The sequence below is a fragment of the Urtica dioica genome, chromosome 10, assembly GCF_054948205.1.
Source record: "Urtica dioica subsp. dioica isolate 48M chromosome 10, U.dioica_male_clone48M_v1_H2, whole genome shotgun sequence".
Lineage (NCBI taxonomy): Eukaryota > Viridiplantae > Streptophyta > Magnoliopsida > Rosales > Urticaceae > Urtica > Urtica dioica.
Genome location: NC_142765.1, coordinates 17,457,624 through 17,480,879, shown reverse-complemented (window position 1 = coordinate 17,480,879; position 23,256 = coordinate 17,457,624). Strand labels below are relative to the sequence as shown.

Sequence of the window (23,256 nt, the reverse complement as noted above, 5' to 3'; positions counted from 1 at the left end):
AGCAAACTTCATGCCAGAAAATGAAATGTACAAATCTTTTTATTATTATATTTGTTGAATTATTGGCATGCAAATGGGTCACCATTAATCTTTGAATAACATAAATGTGATTGAGATAAGATATATAAATGGCTGGCATTTGGTATTTACACTAAATCCCATCAAATGCTGTTCAAATCAATAAAGCTCATCAAATCTAAATGAATCTTCAAAGCTAACAAGAGTCTGATTCACAACTACATGAATTTTCCTTTTCCTTTTTTTTTTCTTTTGCCTTTTCATGAAATAATTAAATACACAGTGGAAATGTTACCTAGGCAACACACACAGCACAATCAAAACAATACCATCCTAAAACAAATAAATTATGAAAACAACACATTCTTCAAGCCTTCCTTTTTTGCCTGTATTCTTTTTTTTCTTCTTGCACCTTCAATATCTTTGTTTTTTTGTATTTGGTGTATCTTTTTTCTTTCTTCCTTTTTTTTTCCCCAAAAAGAATTTATATATATTTCTCTCACACCTTAATCCCGGCTTCTTCTTTAACCCCATTCGTATCGAGCAAGGTCTCGAGGGATCGGGCTTTTCTGGTGCGGGCCCGGCCCGCTTCCTTGAGCAGCTCAGCAAGCCTTCTCTTCTCTTCGTCCACGTCTGGATTTGCCGTCCCAAGTTTCTCTTCTCTCACTCCAACCACATACTCCAACAGCTCAATTGCATCATCCAACCTGGTTTTCACAATTTTAAAATAATATTTATCTATATATACATTTAACAACTTGGTGACTAAGAAAAACAAGTATCTCAAAACATTTTTAGTTTACCTCCCCTGTCCCAACTGCAAGAAATACATAAATTTAATAACTTGGAGACAAAGGAACAATTTTTTTTAGAAACCCATTCAAAATTATTTAAAAAAATAATAATTTAATTTTACCACCCAACCCAACTGCAATAAATAATAAATTTATAAACTCGGTGAGAATTTAACATTTTTTTTTCAATATTTTAATTTACCTCCCAGACCCAACTTCCAGAAATCCATAAATTTAATAACTTGAAGACCAAGAATCATTTTTATTTTTTTCCAACACATTCTAAATGATTAATTTTACCACCCAACTGCAATAAATAAATAAATTTATGAACTTGGTGACCAATCAACGTTTTTTTTTTCAAAATTTTTATTTTTACCTTCCGATAGCGTCGTAGGCGGCGGCGAGGTTGCTGTAGACCCCGAGCGTGTCGGGGTGGTAGGGCCCGCACTCTCTGCTTAGAACCTCGCGAGCCTCCTCGAAGAGCTTCGCGGCCTCGTCGACGGCGAGCCTCTGAACGCACGCCAAGCCCATCTGATTGAGCGCGACCCCGAAAAAAGCGCTCCTTCTCTCTCCTCCGCCGGCCCTCAGCTTCGCCACCGCGCTCGCGAACCTCCGGTATGACTCGTCGTAGTCTCCGAGCATGTAGCTCATGACCCCCATCTGAGCCTCGATCCCCGCCACGGCGCTCTGCTGCCCCGCCGACCCGGCGTAGATCCCCAACGCCCTCTCCAACAGCACGAGGGCCCGCCGGAGCTCGTCCATCCCCTCGAAGATCGCCGCCACGTCGGTGAGCCCGCCGGCGATCTCCTCCGCCGGAAAGCCCGGCGGGACGGGCCTCTCGTAGATTCGGAGGGCGTTCTCGCAGTAGGATCTGGAGTCGCGGATCTTGCCGGTCTTGTTGTAGAGCTCGGCGAGGCGGACGAAGACGGAGGCGACCGAGGGGTGGGTCTCGCCTTTGGTGGATTTGAAGACGGTGAGGGCTTTTTGGTAAGAAAACGCGGCCTCGTCGAAGCGGGAGAGGGACGAGTAGGCGTCGCCGATGCTGCAGTCGACGGAGGCGGCCTCGGCGTCGAGGCTGTTGGCGGACAGGGCCATGCCGGCCAGGACGAGGTGCTCGAGGGCGGCCTCGTGGTCCCCTTTCGTCTCGTAGATCAGACCCATCAGCCTCCGGTCCGCCGCCTCTTCCAACGAGGCCGGGGACCCGTTCTCGCGGTGGATCTCAAGGGCCGATTTGCAGAGCCGCTCCGCCTCGTCTAAACGCATCGCCTGCACGTGGGCCTCCGCCAAGTACCTGCTCGTCATGGTGAGTTTTCGGTTAAATAGACTTTTTTTTTTTTTTTTAAGAAAAAAACGAAAAAAAACTTTTGTTAAAACCCGACTAAATCCACGAGGCTCAGGCATTATCAACTCGGAGACTATTCATGAATGAATAAAATACACTCTAATAAAAGCTAAAATTTAACCCCAAAAAAAATATTCAGTCCGTTTTTTGGGGCAGAACGGACTGGAATTTTAGTTTCCGGTTTATTCTGGTTGTGTTTTCCCTGGTTTAGACCGACCTCTTGGGGTTAAAATAACCGAACAAAAATTTTAAAAAAATAAATAAATACACGACTCAATTTTATATCGGCTTATTTCAGTTAACTTAACGAGGAATATTTGTTTTTTCAACCTGTTTTAGCTTTACCTGAACGTCTCGCCGACCCTGGGATCGGTGTCTCCCAAGGCGCGCCGCTGAATCTCGAGCCCGGACTCGTAGCTCGCCACCGACTTCTCGAGCATCCCAAGCATCGCGTAGGTGTCGCCGAGCTGCATTTGTCCTGCGAACTTCGCGAGGGCGTGCTCTTCTCGCCGTCCCTCGCCTCCGTCGCCGTCGACGTTCGGGATCTCGATCGAACGCTCCAGAATCGGAACCGCCTCGCTGTAGCGGCCCAAGTTGCAGTGGATCGCGGCGGTGACGTGGAGGCACATGACCAGCTCGAGGCTCGGCTCTCCGTCGTCCTTCTTCTTCGAGCACGCCTCGAACGACTTGGCGGCTCTCTGGGCGAGCTCGAGGGCCTTGTTCAGGTGGTCCCCGGACGAGACGAGCTGCCTCGCTTGCTTCAGAAGAAACGGCCCCAAATCCGGGTTGTCCAGAGCCGGCTCGCCCGCCGGAATATTCTCCTCCTCGGCCGCCGGAGAATCGCTGCTCCTCGTCATCTTCTTCCCGCCACTTCCGGGGCTCGTTCTCCGGTCGAACGGAGGCTTCTTCTGAGGCGTCGTCTTCGCTTTTCCCTTCGGGCTCGGCTTCTTCTGAATCGGCGGCTCGGCTCTCTCTTCTGGGCTTTCTTTCTTGGAACCTGAATCGGACCGAGATTCGTTGCTCGGTTGCTTTCCCATCATCACTTCCTCTTCGATGATTTCGACTTCCCTCATCTCTCCTTCGACCAAATGACGGAGCTCGGAGTCGATCCTCGACTCCTCGCCATCCGATCCGAAGCTGCGCCGCGAGGGAGACTGGTCCGAGCTCTGCATATCGCACACGTTCTCGTAAAGCTGCTCGATCGAGGTGTCGATTGCGGCGACCGCTTCTTCTTCTTCTACCTCGTTGGTCTTCGGGGATTTGTTTGCACCGTTGCTCTCTTTCGGAGGAGGGGTTGAGTTTCCATTGACAAGCCTATTATCTTCGGTGGGTTCGTCGTCCATGGCGATCCCAGGCATGTCAAATTCCTAATTTTTCGCCTGCAAATCAATATGGGATCAAGTTGATCGTAAAAATCTACCGAAAATTCAACAGCATAACAGCACTTATTCAACCTTCAAAGATCACATCTTTTTTTTTTTTTTTTTAATTCTGAATAGAAAAGATTTGTGCTTTCAGTTCACTTATAAAATTCCAAGCTGGTATGAACTTGAGAAGCAAACAAGAGTTAATAATTGGGAAGAGAAAATCCAAATCAGAGAGAGCATTGTTAAGAGTTTCAACAGCACGAGGACAAATTAACAGATAAAGCACACAAAAACATAAATCCGAAGCATAAATGAGTTTTTTTTTTTTAAATATTTTGCTTGTCAACAAATTTCCAACAAATAAACAAGCTAAAATAGAACATGAAAAACCCAGACTGAAGTTTCTCATATGAGATCTTTACAAGCAAGAAAATGAGATGAACGAGCTAGCTACTAAAACCCATATTAAATAACACCAAACAGCAATAAATCCACTAATCAGACAATACCGACAAAAAAAAAAGTTTGTTTGATGATTCAAAATCAGAGCAAACCGAAGAAGAAAAAAACTACAGAGAAAATTGGAAGACATACCTTGACAATAAACTATGAAGAGAAAAGTCGTAGGGTGATTTGTTCTCTGGGTGTCATTTAAAGATGCATATTTATACCATAAATATATTTAATTACGAATTGAGGAAAACTGAAGTGAAAACAACAATCTGTTTTTCGGTGGTATGGAATATATTTAAGCTGCGAAATGAAAAGGACAACAGGAAATGGATTGTATATTAATATTGTTTATAACAAAAAGTAAACGTATATTTTATTATTTAGAAAAAGAAATCTCCAGGGACAAAATAGTAATAAATAGTTTTTTTTTTAATCAAGTAATAAATAGTTGGATTGCAAAAAAAATTAAAAAAGTTTCAGACTTTGCAGGTCAGATGGGAGAAAAAAGAAGCGGAGACGGTGATCATTTTTCTTTCTTTTCTTCCCTTTTATTAAGTTTTCTCTTTGCTTTAGCTTTTGCGCTGGGATTTGCCACGTGGCAACTTTACATTGGATTAATAATTGGAAATGACAATTTTACCTTCCATTTTTTTTTTGTCTGGTAGAATTTTTTTGGGTAGATTGTGCATGTTCATATGGACGAAAGGTCTCACTCTTGAAGTTACTTTGCTTCTTCTAAGCTTGAGTGAAAAGATGGTCAACGTGTTTGGAATTCAAGATATGTTTAGTCAAATTTACATGTGGAAATCTAGAAGAAAACCATAGGTTAAATAGTGAAGCGCAAATGTTATATAAATTTTAGTGCATTATGGCAATAATGCTCTTTTTGAGGGGGGGGTGTTAAAGGAAGGGTATATCCTAATAATATTAATAACTGAGTCTACTCTTACTATGCCTCCATTTTGGGATCCAATGGAAAACAATGCATTTAATGGAATAGGGTATATCACATGACTCGTTAAGAAGATGTTGTGTTTTGCATGACCTTGTTACTTGGTGGATTTTAAATTTTTTTCTAGCTCTTAGTTTTCATGCTAGCATATGGCTACCATGTATGTTATTACCACCAACTATTTTGGTTGAGTAACATCAAGTGAAGTTAGGGCAAAAATTACATAATTAATCTAAAACGTGTGTCATTTTTCATATCTCAATTACGTTTTTTAAAATATTTCGACAGTAATCGTTTCTCTTTTCTCCAGACAAAAAAAAATATGTTCTAAATCTAATCAACAGTTATTAAAATTTGGTTAACAATTATACAAATCTGGTTAACAGTTAATAAAATCTAGTCAACAACTATTGAATTTGAACAATAACTATTGAAAGTTGGTTAACAGTTATTGAAATTTAGTTAACAGCTATTGAAATCTAGTTAGCAGTTATTGAAATATGGTTCAAAATATTAGTATATTGAAATTTGGTTCAAAATATTAGTATATTGAAATCTGGTTATAATTAGTTATTGAAATTTGATTAACAACTATTGAAATCTAATTAACAGTTATTGAAATCTAGTTACAAATTATTAAGGGCAAAATAGACACTTCAAAATTAAAACTGCAATTTATGAAAACTAAAAGAATCTAATTTCACAAATTTAGGAGAGTGGAAGAAATTATAAAAATTGAAGAGCGTAAACAATTAAAATTAAACCAAGTTGTTCGGGAAAAAAAATTAATGAATCGCATACCACGGAAATTATATTAACTGCCCTCAATTGTGGCGTAGTTAAAAATGATCATCATATTTAAAAAGACAAAGAAGGAAGCAAAACACAATCGATTGCATGAATGATAAGGTATAATTCCTAAAATATAAGTTGAATAATAAAAAAAAAACCAAGTAATAACGTATATAATTGTTTATAATAGAAATGTTCGCTTATGAGTGACACTAACTTCTTGTTAAATTATTTATATGCTTAGAGAACGGAAGTTTAAATCTCACCAATGTAAAATTGTTTCATGTTTGAAGTTTAAATGGTATTCCTTATGATTTGTTTATGAATATATAATATAATTATGTATAATTCATGACATAAATAATAAAATATTTTTAAGAAATAAAAAGACATGTTTCTTATTTCATTTTTTAGACAATTTTTTATGTACAAAAAAATATATGTTGGCTAAATTGTCTCACAAATGAATCAGCTACGTGATCTTCAACGATAAGGTTATGAGCGTTCATCGAATCTCATCAGGCTTATAAAATATCCTAAAAGATAATTAGAAACCTCATTTTTCAAGTTTGACAACAAAAAATCATTTTATTTTTGTTGGCATAGCTTTTGGTGTAAAAATTTTGCAGCCACATTCATCTAAAATACAAGAGCACTTTTAACTCTTTTACATTTTTATAGAAATATTCACCGGAGTAAAAAACTACCGCCATGAAAATTTGGTGAGTCTCGTATAATTAAGTTTCAGCAACAATAAGAGCAGTCCATGCTCTCAAAAACAAGTTGTTCTTAATTCGTTTACAAGATTGATACTTCTACATGGTATCAGATTCAAATCCATTAAGTCCAAACGGGTATTTGGTTAAGTTCAAGATGAACGAATGCAAAGAGCTACCATTATTAGGGGACATATTCCGAATCTCATTTGAAAAATGAATGTAAATATTAGTAATTGTAAATAAACATAAGAGATTACTCCTCTTGTTATCAATTGGTTTTAAAATAAAACCTCATGACCTTTTTAACATGATATTATCGCCAAATTCAGTCATGATTTAGGCCTCCATTTCTACAAATTCCATGCTATATTTGTTTAATCTTAGACGTGAGTAGTGTAACAGAAAATCACACATCGACTAGAGATCTATATGTGTGCCTCTTATACAAGTGATGAGTTACTTTTTTCATTACCAGAGATAGAACTCCATGGCATTTAAGTAAATATAATGTCGCGGTCAATTGACTAAAATAAACAATGAGATGTGTAAAACCACGACATAAAAGCTTAATCCAAATTCTCACACTACATCAATGTCGTCAAACGCATATCACTATTCGCAGTAAAATTGGAAGTGTACATATAACTATACCTGTGCGACTCACACCGTTCCTAGTGAATCCTCATTAAGAGCAAATTGATTTATGCGACTCATTTGTGCCGGAAATTATCAATGTATAATCTCATACCTCATATTATGTATATATGATGTCATCACATGCAAAAGTGATAATGACACTTCCTACAAATTCTGTACTTTTTTTTTTTTTTTTTTTTTGCTTCCAAACAAATTTAGCACTTGAGAAAGATCTTTTGACCGATCAGCTAGAGAAATGAATAGATCAATAAAGTAAGCTAGCTTTGTGCGTTAAGTGGCCAATAACATCTTGAAAAGAGACAATTGGGAACCTAAAGATGCATAGCTTTTTTGAATAATTATGTGGGTAAGTGAGTTTGCATATCTCTAGGTGGAAATGATAACAAATGATTTCGGGACTAAAACGTATGTACTATGCTAAATCAAGAAATTAAATCATCTATCCTTAGCAAATTTGGACCATTAAAATTATGAATAAGAAAAATAGAAAAAGAAAAAAAAAACTCATAAAAACTTAAGGAGAGGCAAAACCTGCTACTAATATAAGCTAATGAGTATATATATTTGGGGTCCACTTGGCATTGGTATATATGAATGTATTCATCATTTAAAACCATAATCATCCATATTGTTGCACCAAAAAAGAGCATCATGACATTGATGACCTATATGCTAAAACTTCGAAATAAGATTTACAGCAAATAGGGTCTTTGCCCCAACATTTATAGGAAAAATTAGCTTCTTGGATATTGACCGTTTTGTTATTATTTTAAAGTAAGGTCTTACAAATTGAAGACATAAATAGATGATAGTTGAAATGGGGTATTTTGAAGAATGTCCTTAATCTGTCAAATTTAATCTCTGTTTTTATAACTGTTTGTAATATACATTGAGGCGTTGGCAGTAGTTCATACACTCCTAAGATATACTATTTTCATTCACGCACTACGCGCGTAAGAGAAGATAGAGAATAAGGGCAAAAAAAATAGGCAGGAAAAAGATGAGATAGAGAAGAAATTTAAAAAACAAAAATAGATAAATAATAAATTAAAAAGATAGAAAGTTAAACAATAAAAAAAAAAAAAATCAAAACAGTCACATGTTGTCTTTGGCGTTGCCATCTTGCGGCCTCATGATAAAAGTTGAAAAACTCTTTGCTACTTATCTCTAATGCTAAGAGTAGTCAACTTTTACCACATTTGTATTATAATGATATTCAATTATAACATTATTTCATGTCATTTATTTGGAAATTTACAAACGAAAAAAAACACTCCAATGGTATTAATTTTTAAAGGTGTCAACTATAATCTTATTTTATTTTTCACTTTATTAAAAATTGGAAAACAAAGAATAAAATTAAGTTGACATCGGTATCAAAAAATCAGTGATACCCAACTTGCTCTTTTTTTAAGCCAATTCCAATGGATAGACTACATTGAGTGACATTCATGTCATGTCCATGCAACTCAAGTTGCCACTCATTGGAGATGTTCTTACTTATGTGGAGATATCTCACTAAATATAATATTTTATTAACAACCAATTGCAGATCTATCTTTTAGTTTGACTTCTTAATAAAATTATTAGATTTAAATTTAAGTAGATTTGTACTTAAAATTTATGGTCTCCCAATCCATTTAATCCTTCATTGAGTAGTGGGTTTTCTCTCCTGTCTCTCCTCAACCTCAGTTTTTCTTCTTTTTAGATCTAGATCTAGATCTAGTTCACTTTCTCTCCTCTGGGGTCGATTCCAATGGAGACTCCGATCATGGTTGGGTGTCTTTCGGTCCCGGAAGAAGTCATGCGACGAAAAGTAACCAGAGTAGAGAAGCAACAACGAGCTTGGTGCTACGGCTTTGCGGCTTGTTCCTCGGCGACGGCGATAATGCAATGTGGTTCCTCTCCGGCAACGGTGCTGCGTGGCTCTCCAATGACGACGATGTGTGGCTCTTGGGCAATGGAGACGGCGCTGTGTGACTCCTCGGTGATGTCAACGGTGTTGCGTGGCTCTCCGGCGATGGCGACGGCGTTGCGTGGCTCTTCGGCGCTGTGTAGCTCTCTGGCGATGGCCACGACGCTACATGGCTCATCGTCGATGTTGAGAGCACTGCATGGTCTCCGGCGACGGGGGCTGAGCGACGTGGTTCCTTGGCAGGTGTACGGTGTGGCTGCGACGGTGCGGTGACGTGGCTGCTCCGCGACGAGAACACTCTGACGTGGCTCATCGGCGGTGCCTATCAAATTCTGGTGGCGAGTTTAAATTTTATTTTGGTTTTTTTGTTTTAAGAATATTTTTGAATCTTTTATTTTGTTGTTGCGTTTTGTTTAGTTTGATTTGTTATGGAGTCGGCTTAGCTGTCGTCCACTATTCCGGTGTGGATTTCTTGTTAGGTTTTGATCTATACAGGCTGAAGAGTCATCTTCTTCGTCGTCATCGGACCGAAGTTGTTTGGATATATCCATCAACCATCATAGGTTTATTGAAAGAGCTTTATGCGTGCTCGAATCTTATTGTGCTCGTTGTTTTTACTTTTGTTGGAAGCATGCGCAAAACGTGCAATCATCATAACTTAGTTTTATATTCACTTCGGCTTAGGTCTGTGATGTTTCTTGTAGTAAAATGTTACTCTCCTCTATTGATGGGTGTTTTATCCAATTTCTAATAGAAAATCCGTACGTTTTAAAAAAAATATATATCAAGTAGATTTGTAGATGAGCTTATTATTTGACGCCTCATAGAGTTCGTTTATCAAATTGTTTATTTATTTACCTTTTAAAATATTTATTTGGAAATAAATGATTGTACTTTGATCAGTTTGATATTTATCTTTAAAATTCACAACGTGTGTAAATCTAGAATGTTTTTTATTATTTAAGTCTACACACCGGCGAATATGATTAAGTAATAATAGTGCAATTGATGTGATAATCTTATTTAAATGTTGATGATGATTATTGACTTAAAACATTCGGAAACCATATCTTTGGGGAAAATTGAGAGAAGAAATCAGTGACACCTTTTTACTTAAATAATTGTGTTTAAAGATTATAACAAAGCAATCGTACGTAATATGCATAATGTTCCGTTTTGGCTAGATATTCATCATGCAAAGCACTAAAAATCATATCATGGCATATGTTGGCGTTGCACACCATTTAGAAAACAAACTTGTATCCGAAATCTAATGTCTATTACAGTAAACCTCATCGAACTGAATTTAATTTGCATGGCAGTATAACTTAAATTATATATATGCATATATATATATATATATATATATATTTTATAAATATATACATATATATATATATGAATACCGCGAGATTGGTTGCAAATTTGCAATGTTGACTTGTATTAAGACTGCACAAAACTGAACCGAAAATTGGATAAAACGGATATCTAAATCGATCCGAAATCGAAATCTGGAGCCATGTCAGATAACTAAATTTCGGATTCGGATAATCGATCCGGTTTCAAAAACTGGACCGGATATCGATTTTGGTTTTAGACAAATTCGGATATCGTTATATAACCGAATTTTTTATTTTTATTTAAAAATTAAACTTGGGTGTTTAATTTTATTTAGACCTCACGATTAGGGAAAAAAATACCTCACAACTTTTAATTTGATATTTTATTTGACAAGTGCATTTTCTATTTATTTATTAAAACTAATTTATTTTAACTATATGTCATAATAAATAGATGATGATGAAGTTGTCATAGAAGAAGAGGTTTCTCGTATATAAACTCTTACTCCTACTACGACAACTTGATTATATAATATGTCAAGGTAAAATTGTTAGAACGGTTTCAATTGTATGTTTGCGTTATTATGATCATGTTGTAATTTATAATTTTATATTATGATATTTGCATCTTTAAGTAGTTGGAGAGGAGAACGTATAGATTCGTGAATGCGGGTATCCTTTTGAAATTTACTTTTTATTCAGTTTTAGAGTTTTTTATGACTCGTTTGTACTCGTATTTTGACCATTGTAATAGTTATAGAACCAAATATGGATATTGGATAACCGATTTCTTTAAACTGGATATAAAACTGTATCCGAAATTTAAAAAAAAACCGGATAACCGAATTTTGAAAATCAGATATTGGATTTAAGAAACCGGATAATCGAATTTCGATTTTAGACTAAACTAGACCGGATGTTATACTGAATTTTAAAAACTGAAAATTCAGATACATGTATAAAAAATTGTCAAAATCCGACCCTAATCGATCCAATTTCAGCATCAGCCAACAGCTAGACACAGATTAGTTACATTGGTTACTGTTTTTCATGGTATATTCAGTGATTAGTGGAGGGATTTTATTTCCCTTCAAATATAGTGTTTGCCAGTTACTTTATAATGTTGGTCATGCTTTCTTATTAAAAATAAATAAAGCTTATATAGCCTATAGGATTAGGAGTATGAGATCAATCAATCACATGTAAATTAAACACACACACAAAAAAAGAGCAATGGTTGTCGTCAAGTTAATTAAAGCTCCTGTCCATAAACATTGAGGAAAATAAAATCAAATATGGTAAATTACGATTAGATAACCTCTCTGTTTTAGGTTAGAAAAAAATAGAACATTTTGACAGCTGTGGGATTTGAACCCACGCCCTTGCGGACCAGAGCCTAAATCTGGCGCCTTAGACCACTCGGCCAAACTGTCTCAGTGGTAATAAACTTGTAATCTTATAATTATATACAAGTAAAGTTTAATTTATAATTAATTATGTTTGACATACAAGATTCCAAGGATCTTTGTTCCGGAGCTGCTCTCAAGTCGTGTAATTTATTTATTAAAAATAGGAAATATATTCAATAGAGCTAACTGAAGGATGTAACAAATTCTTTATAGCAACGCTATTTTTAATAGGGAAAATAACACATTTATACCCTATGTTTTAGTGAAATGTCGAGTTTAACCCTCGGTTTTCAAAAATGTCGAGTTCATACCATCTGTTTAACTAAAATGACGAAATTATACTCTCTGTTTAACTAAAATGACGAAATTATACCCTGAAATAGACAACAGTGTCACGAATATTCTTTTTATTGACTTTTCATTGACGTTGACTATAATATTTATATATAAACACCAATTATCTGTATTCATTCGCGCCATATATGTAATTTATTTAAAAACTAAAAAATAAACAACAGTCTCTTAATCGTGAAGAACACAGAAAGAGGTAAATGAGTAAACATCGATAGTTGATAGTCATCAAAATCGCATATTCGAACAGAGAATCCAGGATTTAGAGTTACAATTCGAACACGGAATGAAGTTATTTCTTAGGAGGTATGAGTTTTATTATTTAATTTCAATTTAAGACTATTTTTATTTCAAAATTGAGAATTTGGAAGTTAGGACACTGATTTAGATTTGATTTGGTTTTTCTTATATAAGAGTTAATATCAATGAAATGGAGATTTGTGACGCTGTTATTTATTTCAGGGTATAATTTCGTCATTTTAGTTAAACAGAGGGTATGAACTCGATCGACATTTTTGAAAACCGAGGGTTAAACTCGACATTTCACTAAAACACAGGGTATAAATGTGTTATTTTCCCTTTTTAATAAGCCAAAAGTTGTTCTCACAGACCACCACCCAAAAAAAAAAAAAAAAAAGTTCAACTTATTAAGGAAGAAATTTGTTTTAGTTGCAAATGAAATCACAGGGACAATCTCTGTCGGATAAATGATGATTAAAATTTTCACATTGGATGTAGTCCAAGAGATCTAGTACGTACAAATTGAAACACTAACAAAAAAAAAAGGAACTGATTTAGTTCCAGTATATTGAAAAGAAGAAGAAAAGAGGCCTTGATAATGATATTTCAATATGGTACAGTTAAATGACATTATGCGTCGAACCCGATTTTTTCCTAGACTTTTAAAGAAGAGGATTTGTTGCGGGACTTCAACGTTGGCAAGCACCGGAAAATAATACTTAAACCCGAGGGCGGTTTGTAAGACAAGAAAAAATCAGGGTCGCGATCGAGGGCGTCCGAGTAACTCTCGAGAATCATAACTATCTCGTCGAAGTGCGGTCGTTTGTCGGGATTGCTTGACCAACATCTGTTTATCAGATGACTCAATGCCACGGGACAATCAGACGGCAATGGAGGCCTTGCATTCTGTGAAGATAAAAAAAAAAAAAAAAAAAAAAAAAAAAAATTGAGACATTATAGTTAGATTTAAAACAGAATTCGCAATTCGCTTGAGCCAATTAATATATTTTGAACTTTCAACGTCTGTTTTTTTCTTTCACTCAACAATGTTCACCTTTAAAAAGAGGAGAGGCTTTGCAAAATATATCGGGCTATGGATTAGGACTACAAAACAAAAAAAAACTATCTTCAATTCCCCAAGTAGAATTGTCTCAAACATAGATGCTATTTCTTATGCGAATTGAGCCTATTGTTTAGTACTTCTCCTACAAGAACTAAGGAAATTGAGCAACTACGTTTTTTCCCCTCTAAATTCGCACTAAACAAGCGATTAATCCCCTAATTATCTAAAAATTATGAATCCTTTAATCCCTAAACCCCAACTCTCGAAAATATTCGATCAGCATAAGTGTAGGCTATATTCCTGCTTAAACAGATACGTATATCATGCATGTGCAATTAAAAGAAAAAGAAAACAAAAAATTGAAATCGAGCAGCTATGTTTTCCCCTCTAAACTTAGATGAACCAAGCCATTAACCCCCTAATTATCTAATAATCATGAATCCTATAATCCCTAGATCCCAACTCTAGAAAAAAAATATTCGATCATCGGAGATTTCCCTTGCTTCATAAAAAAAAAAAATAAAAAAAAAAAAATCAGATTTTTCTAGTTTCAGCGTTACTGATCTTATAGCGCGACCTAGTTTATATTTTGCTTCGTTCTAGACTAAGCTTTCCTTCTTTTTTTTTAAATAAAATTATATTCAATTGATCATACGTACAAAATACATACGTGAAATATACCTTTTGGGAGACGGCGAAGGCGGCCTGTTCGGGTGTCATGTTCTCGAAGGGCGTCAAGGCGGTCAAGATCTCCCAGAGGACGATGCCGAAGCTGTAGACGTCGACCTTCTTTGTGTGGTGCTTTTCCTGAATCACCTCCGGAGCCATCCATCGGTACGTTCCCGTGAACCCTTTGGCGCTCCCGCACTGGGACTCGAGGCACGAGATCCCGAAATCGGCCACTTTGACTCGCATTTCGTCGTCCAAAAGGAGATTCTCCGACTTGAGGTCTCGGTGAAGCACGCCCTGCGAGTGCAGGTATTGCATCCCAAGGGCTATGTCGAGGCTCAGCTTCAGGACCAGCTTCAGAGGGACCGAGTGTGGCTCTTGGTGGTGGAGGTATTTCCTCAGAGACCCGCCTCCTAAATACTCCGTTATTATGCAGAACACCGGCGCCTTCTTACAAGCTCCCACGAACTGTGTGAATCGAGTTTTTAGCATTCGATCAATTTTTTTTTCCTTTGTATATTGCAGTTCAGCTCTGGATTTCTAAGCATGTTTCGGAACAAATTGGCAATCAAATTTGTAGGGAGTATAGGGGTCTTTATGGTCTTTAATATGACAACTAATTGGTTTATTCGAAACCGGTGAGCATATTTTTCGATGTTAAGGTATCTGATACCATGTTAAGGTTTCAAAACAAATTTTTCTTTTTTTTTTAGAAAAAGGTTTCAAAACAAATTGGAAATATGCAAATACAAATGCGGGAGAATATCATGTTTGTTCGACGAACATATTGTTTTTTTTTTTTACTTGATTTTCGGGGGGGAGGGAAAAAAGAATATATATCGGAGCACCAAGTCATTTATGAAAGAAAGAATCCAATAATGTACGGTGATTGATTTTCCGTTCTGCAAGAATTAAAAGTCTTTGTATCGCAAAATCAATTGACAACAAACATACTAGTCGATGATCTTGTAACCCTTATAAAGTCAGTAGATTTCTTCGATGCGGAAACAAATTAGCAAACAAACAACAAAAATTTTGATTGGATTTTGCAGCAGTCCTAAACTGCAAAGCAATGCAGGTCAGTAAAGTTAAAATGTATTTTAAAACGAATTGGTAATAAGATAATACAAATCTTAACAGGCTTTCACCAAAGTCCTAAACTTATAAGAAGAAAAAAAGGCAGGCTAAAATCATGCGTGTTCGAAAACTACCGAAATACTAATCTACTGATATTACCGTTCTCTTTCTATATCTATAAATGGTCATATATAAAAGATAAACGGTCAGGATATGTGGATTCCTTGGCATAGTCCTCTAAACTGTTCGTTTAAGCCGTGTTAAGGATTAAAGATCATTTTTCAACACAAATTAGCAATAATCAGATTATGCATTTCTTTTTTTTATTAATATTTCATAGTAGTCCTACACTTCAAAAACAAAAACAAAAAAACAAAATAATGCAGGCGAAAATAATGCCGAGTTCAAGAACCACAAAAATATCATGTTTTTGGCACCATTTTCAGAAGAAGGAATACATCTACGACTGGTATAGTAAAAAGTGCAAAAAAAAAAAAAAAAAAAAATGAAGATGAAAATCATCGTGTTCGAGGACCACCAAAAACTGATATCCACAGACTGAAATAGTAATGAGTGAATGGATATGGATGAACGGCGGGGCAAAAAAAAAAAAAAAAACGAATTTCCTAATTTACATATAAAGAGAAGTATTGTCTGACCGAGATGATGTTTGGGTGACGGAGCCGGAAAAGGAGCGCGACCTCGGAGATGAAGTGCGACTCGAGCTCGGCGGCGAGAGCCTCGTCCTCCTCCGGCTGGCTGATGAGCTTGATCGCCACGTCAAGGTTGTTGTACACACCTCGGTAGATCCGGCTATGGCGTCCCGTGGCGAACTTCGAGCCGATGAAGAGCTGCGAGAGATCGGCGCTCCACTCGTCTCCGCCGCCGGACTTGATCTTCGCGCCGGAGGAGACTAAGTACTTCGACCACGACTCAGCTCTCTTGTACTCTCCCAGAGACACTCTCCTCCTCCCTCCGCACATGCTCTTCATCTTCTTCGATTTTTTTTTATTCGCCAAACAAACAACAACGGTACGGACTGACTCGCTGACTCACGAGCTATTCTTCATCTTCTCCGATACAATATCTATTCGATTTCGCCCAAACAATAGTCGTACGGACTGAGTACTCGTCGTCACTCACCTTCGCACATGCTCTTCGTCTTCTTCTTCTTCTTCTTCTTGTCCTTCTCTGTGATTGATTTGATTTCCCAAACAAAAACCATACGGACTGATTCGCTCACTCACTCGCTCGGTACGGATTTCGCTTTCTTCAAATTCACATTTTGAATGCTAGAGAGAGAAAGTGAAGAATAAGAAGGAGAGAGAGAGAGAGAAAGCTGGCGAATTAGCCTCGCCCTCTGTTTTGTGTGGTTTCGTTGCTTCTCTCTCTCTCTCACACTCACTCTCACTCTCTCAAATGCTTCATTTGTTTTATTTATTGAATGTAGTTACTGTTACGTGGCGTATATTTATTTTTTATTATTATTTTTATTTATGTGTGTGTTGGTGTTAGGAATTTTTTATTTATTTATTTGGTGTGTGTGTTTGTTGCGGTGGTGGTGTTATTATGACTCGGAGTCGGTATTATTTTTGCACAGCAAAATACCAAAAGCTCGTAACGTGCGAAGATCCTCTTCTGAGGAGACAAACTGGGCTACTTTCTTCATTGTCCTTCTCTTTAATTCCCATTTTGCCCTCCCACGTCTTCACTTATCTCCATCTTGCCACTCATTTTTTGTTCAATGCCTTTTTCTGCTTTTTCCATGGACCGAACCGAAATGACCCTATTTGCTCTACTTATGATTTGTTATTTTGGTAATAAATGTTTGTAGCGTATTATATATATTATTTCAATTAAAACTTTGTTATACGCATTCTATGTAACTTTCAGTTGCATTCTTTTTATACCGGAAGATTTGTTGTTGTTTTGTTTATGATTGTATGACATAGTGTCATTCATCCCGTACTATTTAATTTGACTTAATTGTCCACTTTACTTGATCATTCATCTTTTCATCAAGCTGGCTTCTCGGACGGGAGTCCCACGGAAGGAACGGCTTCCGCACGTGAAGTGGGCCTCGCGGAAGTACCGTTTGCCGCGTGGCATGGAAATGACAGTTTTCTTCTGCGTGGCACATGGAAATGGCATGGGCTGTTGGCGTCGGAATGCATATTACCATTGGATTTACTGAGGATGTGTGTGTGTGTGTGTAACGTGTATATATGGCAGGGGCTGTAGTACTTGTTAGTTTTTATTACTCATTGAATTAAAAAAAAACAGCACATCAATGTATATTCTATACCGATATTACAGCAACAAAAGAACAAGAACAAAAAATTGTACCTAATAATTATTAATAAAGATGAAATTTAATTTACATATCTATACTTTTTTTTTTATTAAAAAATTAACAATTTAGTCCATTTCATTTACCATTTTTTAAAAAAATTAACAGTTTAATCCCTTTCATTTACCATTTAAATTTAATTTTTTTATTTTTTTTAATTCTTTATTGGAAGTTAATGGAAATATGGATTTCCATTAAACGTAACGGAAATTCCATTTCCAATAAGCAATGGAAGGCATCAAAATGTCTAATGGAAATACCATTTCCAATAAGAAATGGAAGGTGGCTTATTGGAAATGGAATTTCCATTTCCTTCCAATAGCCAGGATGATCTTTTCATCAAAAATTAATGTTACGTAGAGGAATTATGTCTACTATTTAAGAACTTAATTTCACCAATAAAAAATATATGTGTTAATTACTCAATTCAAATTGAAAAATGTGTCAAATTGTAGATATTTTTCTTAAACTAAACCTGGCATTCGGCAACGGAAGTAACTGAATGAAGGACTTTCGAGTCGTATTTTTGTCTGACGGAATTTCCAAATTCTGTGCGACATGAAAATGACGAAACGATTTTCGAAGACAGGCGGAAGTGACAGAGGCACTGATCGGAAGAAGATGGAAGACCTGGCTTTCCGCTAGCGCATCTAGGTTTAGTTTTAATTTAATTTAATTTTATTGAATATGGGCCGTTGGATGTAAAATCCAACGGCCCAGATTGCGTCTGCCATTAAAAGGACTGTAACAACTCGATCAAGCTTTCCTTTATCGTTTTTTTTTTAATTTTCGTTAAGTTTTTTAGCATTCCCTGAAATACCACTACCGTAAGGCCGGAAACTCCGTCGTTAATGTTAGGAAATTTCCGTTTCAGTCCGAGCCAAAAAGGTTCGTCATCGGAAATGGTATTTCCGGTACCGTCCGATAACGAGGATGAACTAATGAAATAGCTAGCATTATAAAAAAAAAAAATACGTGAATACAAAAAATAAATGCATTTATATATTCATGTACATATCATTTTTATTGTTGACAATGGGACTTCTTCGTCTTTCTTAAGCATTATTGGACTTCGTAATCCCGAGTAATGGGCCACAAAATCATCTAGGCTCATCGACCTCGGTTGTCTTCCAGTGTGGCCAGCCTTTCAAACTCACCTTATTTGAGAGCTGAGAATACAACTCATACGAGAGTGAATTTTGCAAAAGTCAATTTTAATCAAAACCACCGTTTTATCATAATTTGTCTAGAAAACACAATTTAATCATTTTGTTATTGTCATTTAAATATTCAATTGCAATATTGTTTTATCAATAATTATTATTCATATTGACACACAGTGAGTGAAAAATAATTCATTCACAAATATTAGAGGGTCGTTAATTAAGTTCAAACCAATTGTCATGTAAAAGTTTATTATTCTTCATGTAAACATATGTAATGACAATAATTCCTAGACGATGTCAAATTTTGACGATTTATTATTTTCTATCATTTTACAAAAACAAAAACAATATTCTTCTAGTTTTCATGACATTATTTAATTGTCACGATAGTTGAGTTGAGCTATATTGGTTAAGGGTAAAAGTGTAGTTACATATTTAGGGACGTTACAACTTACAATACAAGGGCGGTTTAACAGAAGCAGAAATATAATAATACAAAATAATAATAAAGAGATAGTGGGACCCACTCTCCGCTGAAAGAAGTCTTCCGTGGGAGTGTCGGACAAGCCGTATGGTCCTCTTTCCGTATACGGTCTCTTCTCTCTGTCTCTCTCTTACTTTTCCTTCTTTACTAAAATCAATGCCCATTATCATATATTATTTATCTATTTAATGTCCATCAATACAAAGAAGTTAAATCCTGACAAAACTCAAAAGACGTATAATAAAAAAAAAATGAAAATCACTTCAATACGGTAACATGAGTGGGAAGGAAAACTAGGCAGTGACGATATTTAATACTTTATTTATGGTACGTTACACGTATGTGTAAAATGTAACATGTACATTTATAATTTATTTATGTTAGTAAGCTTTTATAGTGAACACGTACGTGTAATAATGTTATTAAAAGAAGTATTAAAAAATGCTCGTTTTTTTATAAAAAAAAATAAAAAGTAGAATAAAATGAACATGTACGTGCAATAGTGTTATTAAAAATGTATAAAAAAAAGAGTAATGCTTGATTTATTATATATTAATACTAAACTTTTCATTAAATAGCATGTAAAATACTTACTAATATGGATCTCAAATATATTTCCACCATTAAAATGGAGGCCTCAAAATTAGAATCATTAATAGCATATTTTGTATAAAGTTTTTAATGACGGAATACAATTGATACATTATATTTACGGTAATTTGATCTGTGTCTGGTTTAAAAATCCATCATTAATTAATGGGAAAATAACACATTTATACCCTGTGTTTTAGTGAAATGTCGAGTTTAACCCTCGGTTTTCAAAAATGTCGAGTTCATACCCTCTGTTTAATTAAAATGACGAAATTATACCATCTGTTTAACTAAAATGATGAAATTATACCCTGAAATAGACAACAGTGTCACGAATATTCTTTTTATTGACTTTTCATTGACGTTGACTATAATATTTATATATAAACACCAATTATCTTTATTCATTCGCGCCATATATGTAATTTATTTAAAAACTAAAAAATAAACAGTAGTCTCTTAATCGTGAAGAACACAGAAAAAGGCAAAGGGGTAAACATCGATAGTTGATAGTCATCAAAATCGCATAATTGAACAGAGAATCCAGGATTTAGAGTTACAATTCGAACACGGAATGAAGTCATTTCTTAGGAGGTATGAGTTTTATTAATTATTTTCAATTTAAGGCTATTTTTATTTCAAAATTGAGAATTTGGAAGTTAGGGCACTGATTTAGATTTGATTTGGTTTTTCTTATATAAGAGTTAATATCAATGAAAGGGAGATTTGTGACGTTGTTATTCATTTCAGGGTATAATTTCGTCATTTTAGTTAAACAGAGAGTATAATTTCGTCATTTTAGTTAAACAGAGGGTATGAACTCGACATTTTTGAAAACCGAAGGTTAAACTCGACATTTCACTAAAACACAGGGTATAAATGTGTTATTTTCCCTTAATTAATTGACATGACAATCGCGATAAAAGACATCTGAGAATTTGTATGATCAAATTGCGTGAGGAAAAATCCGAAAGACAACTAAATCATTTTCGTGACAACAAACCCACAATGTGGAATGCAAAATCAAAATTAAAACACAACAACATAAAGAAAACCACCAAAAGAATCAAACACATACATCTTATTTTTTAAAAACATACAATAAACCTTGTGTATAAGCGACCCCATTCGGAAGAACACTCGTTGGATGGTCATCCACTCTCTATCACAAATCTACGTCCCCCTTGTTAACTCTCTATCATTTTGTATTTTGGAAAGAATGTGTCTATTAACCACAATTGAGAAACCATCTTCAAAATGTAGCGCACAATCGAGATGAATGGGATCGACAACCAGCCTCAGAGAACGAAGCGCAACCATCATCAACATGGCTGAGATGGAAAAAGGCCGATATCAGAGTGGAGAGGCAACATAAATCATGTTTTAACTACTTAACAAGTAATACTTAAAACATGATATTTTTTTTGCCCTATATTAAATTTAACCGAATTTGGCATTGGAATAAATATTAGTTGATCTTCATCACATTTAACATATATTTAAATAAAATTATGACTAAAATACACTATATTGGCATTGAATACTATCAAATTAGCCCACCATAATAGATTTTACTTGAACAAACGGAATATTGTCATTTTTTTAATGTCCACTTGCCCATAATGCAATGGGGCTATCTTCTACCCAATGATCATAAAATCATATTTTTCTTATATATATATATATATATATATATATATATATATATATATCATAAAATCATATTTTCTCAATTAATTTTAGCCTTCAATAGTATTTTGATGATAAAAAATTATTTTGTTAATTTATTATAGCACTTTGGTTTTTTTGTTTTGTTAGCAAATTGCCAGCTCCTCTTCTTTATCACACTTTAATTTCGTTAATGATTTTCATCAGCGCCCCTGATCCGTTGATGTGAGAGAGGTGGTGTGACTCACATGTCAAGTGAGTCTCACCTGTATTAGAGTATCAATGATCAACACTCGCTGATACTAGGCCTGTGCATGATCCGGTCCGGTCCAAAACCGACCAAAAAATCGGACCGGACCGCTCAAAACGGTCCGAAAAACCCAAACCGGACCGGATCAAAAAACTGTAAAAATCGGACCGGACCGGACCGTTTTGAATCGTTTAGACCGGACCGGACCGTTTTGAACTGTTTAGACCGGACCGTTCTAGACCGTTTTGGATCGTTTGGAACATTTTGAACCGTTTTACATAATTAAAAAAAAAACATTAATTTTCCACTAAAACAAAAACATATAGTCGTGTATGGGAGGGAAATACATGCATAAATGCCTAATTTGGCTAATTGGACATTAATTTTTTTTTTTTTTTATAAATAAACCGGTCCGGTCCGGTTTAACGGTTTAAAAAAAAAAAACAGGACCAGACCGTTTGTAATGAGTAAACCGGACTGGACCGGATCGGACTGCAAAAAAAAAAACCGTTTTAAACCGGACCGCGCGGTCTAAAAATCACCGTTCCGACTTGGTTTACGGTTTTTACGATTTTTTTGCCCCGTCTTAGCTGATACCTATTAGTGCTCGGTTTGGTTATAGAAATTTAATTGTGTAACATTAATCATATTTTTTTTTTACAAATCCGTTTAAAAAAAAAAGGGGGAGATACTTGATGGGTTTTGAATGATTCTTTAAATGATAATAATGAAAAGAAAACCGCGTGGGTGTTGTACTTGTAGACGTACCACACCACCATCAATCAAAAGGTTTTACAAGTAAAACGAAAAATGCAAAAGAAACAAAAGCAATGTTGGGGCGTGGTGGTCACGCGCTGACACTGGAGGCTGGAATCGAACTGGCAAATGGGTAACGATTGTGACTCACGACAACACGGCTGGGTCCGATTCTTCCGCCGCTGTGGGTCTCCACACCACGGCATCAAATTTACATTACGTACATATTATCATTATGGCCATCTATTATTTTACTATTCCTCATGTGTAGAGAGACAAATATGGCCATTATGTTGTGTAGACTGTTTTTGATCATGCGAGATCATTATCGTCTTATTAAAAGCCACAAAAAAAATATGTGTAATATGGAATTGATGTTAGCCGGACTTAACTCTCTCTCTTTTTTGTTAATTTTTTTTTATTATTCAACTATTAAATTTAACACGAGTTTTGTCGCTATAAAATTTTGAGCTAATATGTGAAGTTTTATCCTTTGTAAATTTTGTTTACCAGTAAGTTATTATTATTATTTTTTTCATATATGTTCTACATTTGGTTTGCAGCTAGAGAAAGACAAAACGGCCATTATGTTATGTAGAGAATCTTGAGTATATGAAAGGAAGTGAAAATTTATTTCCACTTTACACTAAATTTCGTGTTTGATTGGAAAGATTTATTTATTTATTTTTTTCAGTGTTAATCGGAATTCCACTCAATACTCAATTTCATTGGTGGAAATTTCAATTTTCATAGATAAAATTAAAAAATATTTTTTTTCAAAGGATTAAAATAGTGTTTAAAAAAATAAAAAATAAAGACTAGAATGTAAA

At 35.5% G+C, this 23,256-nt stretch overlaps 3 protein-coding genes and 1 non-coding gene across 4 annotated transcripts in view; all 4 read right to left on the bottom strand.

Moving 5' to 3' along the window:
• Nucleotides 1-26: 26 nt before the first annotated feature.
• LOC149383631 (protein KINESIN LIGHT CHAIN-RELATED 3-like) lies at nt 27-4,320 on the bottom strand. The gene is made up of 4 exons (XM_089628662.1): nt 4,119-4,320; nt 2,503-3,536; nt 1,192-2,106; nt 27-725 (listed from the first exon to the last, which is right to left on the bottom strand). Exons 2-4 carry the CDS (start codon nt 3,513-3,515, stop codon nt 518-520), a joined length of 2,136 nt encoding a protein of 711 aa, XP_089484788.1. The 5' UTR covers nt 3,516-3,536; nt 4,119-4,320; the 3' UTR covers nt 27-517.
• A 7,385-nt stretch (nt 4,321-11,705) lies between these two features.
• Nucleotides 11,706-11,785, bottom strand: TRNAL-UAG (transfer RNA leucine (anticodon UAG)). Its single transcript has one exon. It is a non-coding gene; the product is annotated as a tRNA-Leu (tRNA).
• A 1,008-nt stretch (nt 11,786-12,793) lies between these two features.
• Nucleotides 12,794-16,665, bottom strand: LOC149383629 (serine/threonine/tyrosine-protein kinase HT1-like). The gene is made up of 3 exons (XM_089629442.1): nt 15,821-16,665; nt 14,097-14,552; nt 12,794-13,258 (listed from the first exon to the last, which is right to left on the bottom strand). Exons 1-3 carry the CDS (start codon nt 16,151-16,153, stop codon nt 13,007-13,009), a joined length of 1,041 nt encoding a protein of 346 aa, XP_089485568.1. The 5' UTR covers nt 16,154-16,665; the 3' UTR covers nt 12,794-13,006.
• LOC149383628 (uncharacterized) overlaps nt 16,297-23,256 on the bottom strand; it is a 23,151-nt gene continuing 16,191 nt past the window's right edge. The window contains exon 5 of the mRNA XM_089627859.1: nt 16,297-16,352. Within this exon, the coding sequence (XP_089483985.1) occupies nt 16,297-16,352 (56 nt within the window). The remainder of the gene's footprint in view (nt 16,353-23,256) is intronic.

Excerpts from the sequence above, each read along its gene's own strand:
- LOC149383631 (XM_089628662.1), bottom strand. The coding sequence starts at position 3,515 with ATGCCTGGGATCGCCATGGACGACGAACCCACCGAAGATAATAGGCTT. Across the intron at positions 2,107-2,502 it reads AGGGTCGGCGAGACGTTCAG|GTACTTGGCGGAGGCCCACG; the intron begins GTAAAGCTAAAA and ends CATGACGAGCAG. Across the intron at positions 726-1,191 it reads GCCTACGACGCTATCGGAAG|GTTGGATGATGCAATTGAGC; the intron begins GTAAAAATAAAA and ends TGTGAAAACCAG.
- LOC149383629 (XM_089629442.1), bottom strand. The coding sequence starts at position 16,153 with ATGAAGAGCATGTGCGGAGGGAGGAGGAGAGTGTCTCTGGGAGAGTAC. Across the intron at positions 14,553-15,820 it reads GTCACCCAAACATCATCTCG|TTCGTGGGAGCTTGTAAGAA; the intron begins GTCAGACAATAC and ends CGATTCACACAG. Across the intron at positions 13,259-14,096 it reads CCTTCGCCGTCTCCCAAAAG|AATGCAAGGCCTCCATTGCC; the intron begins GTATATTTCACG and ends TTATCTTCACAG.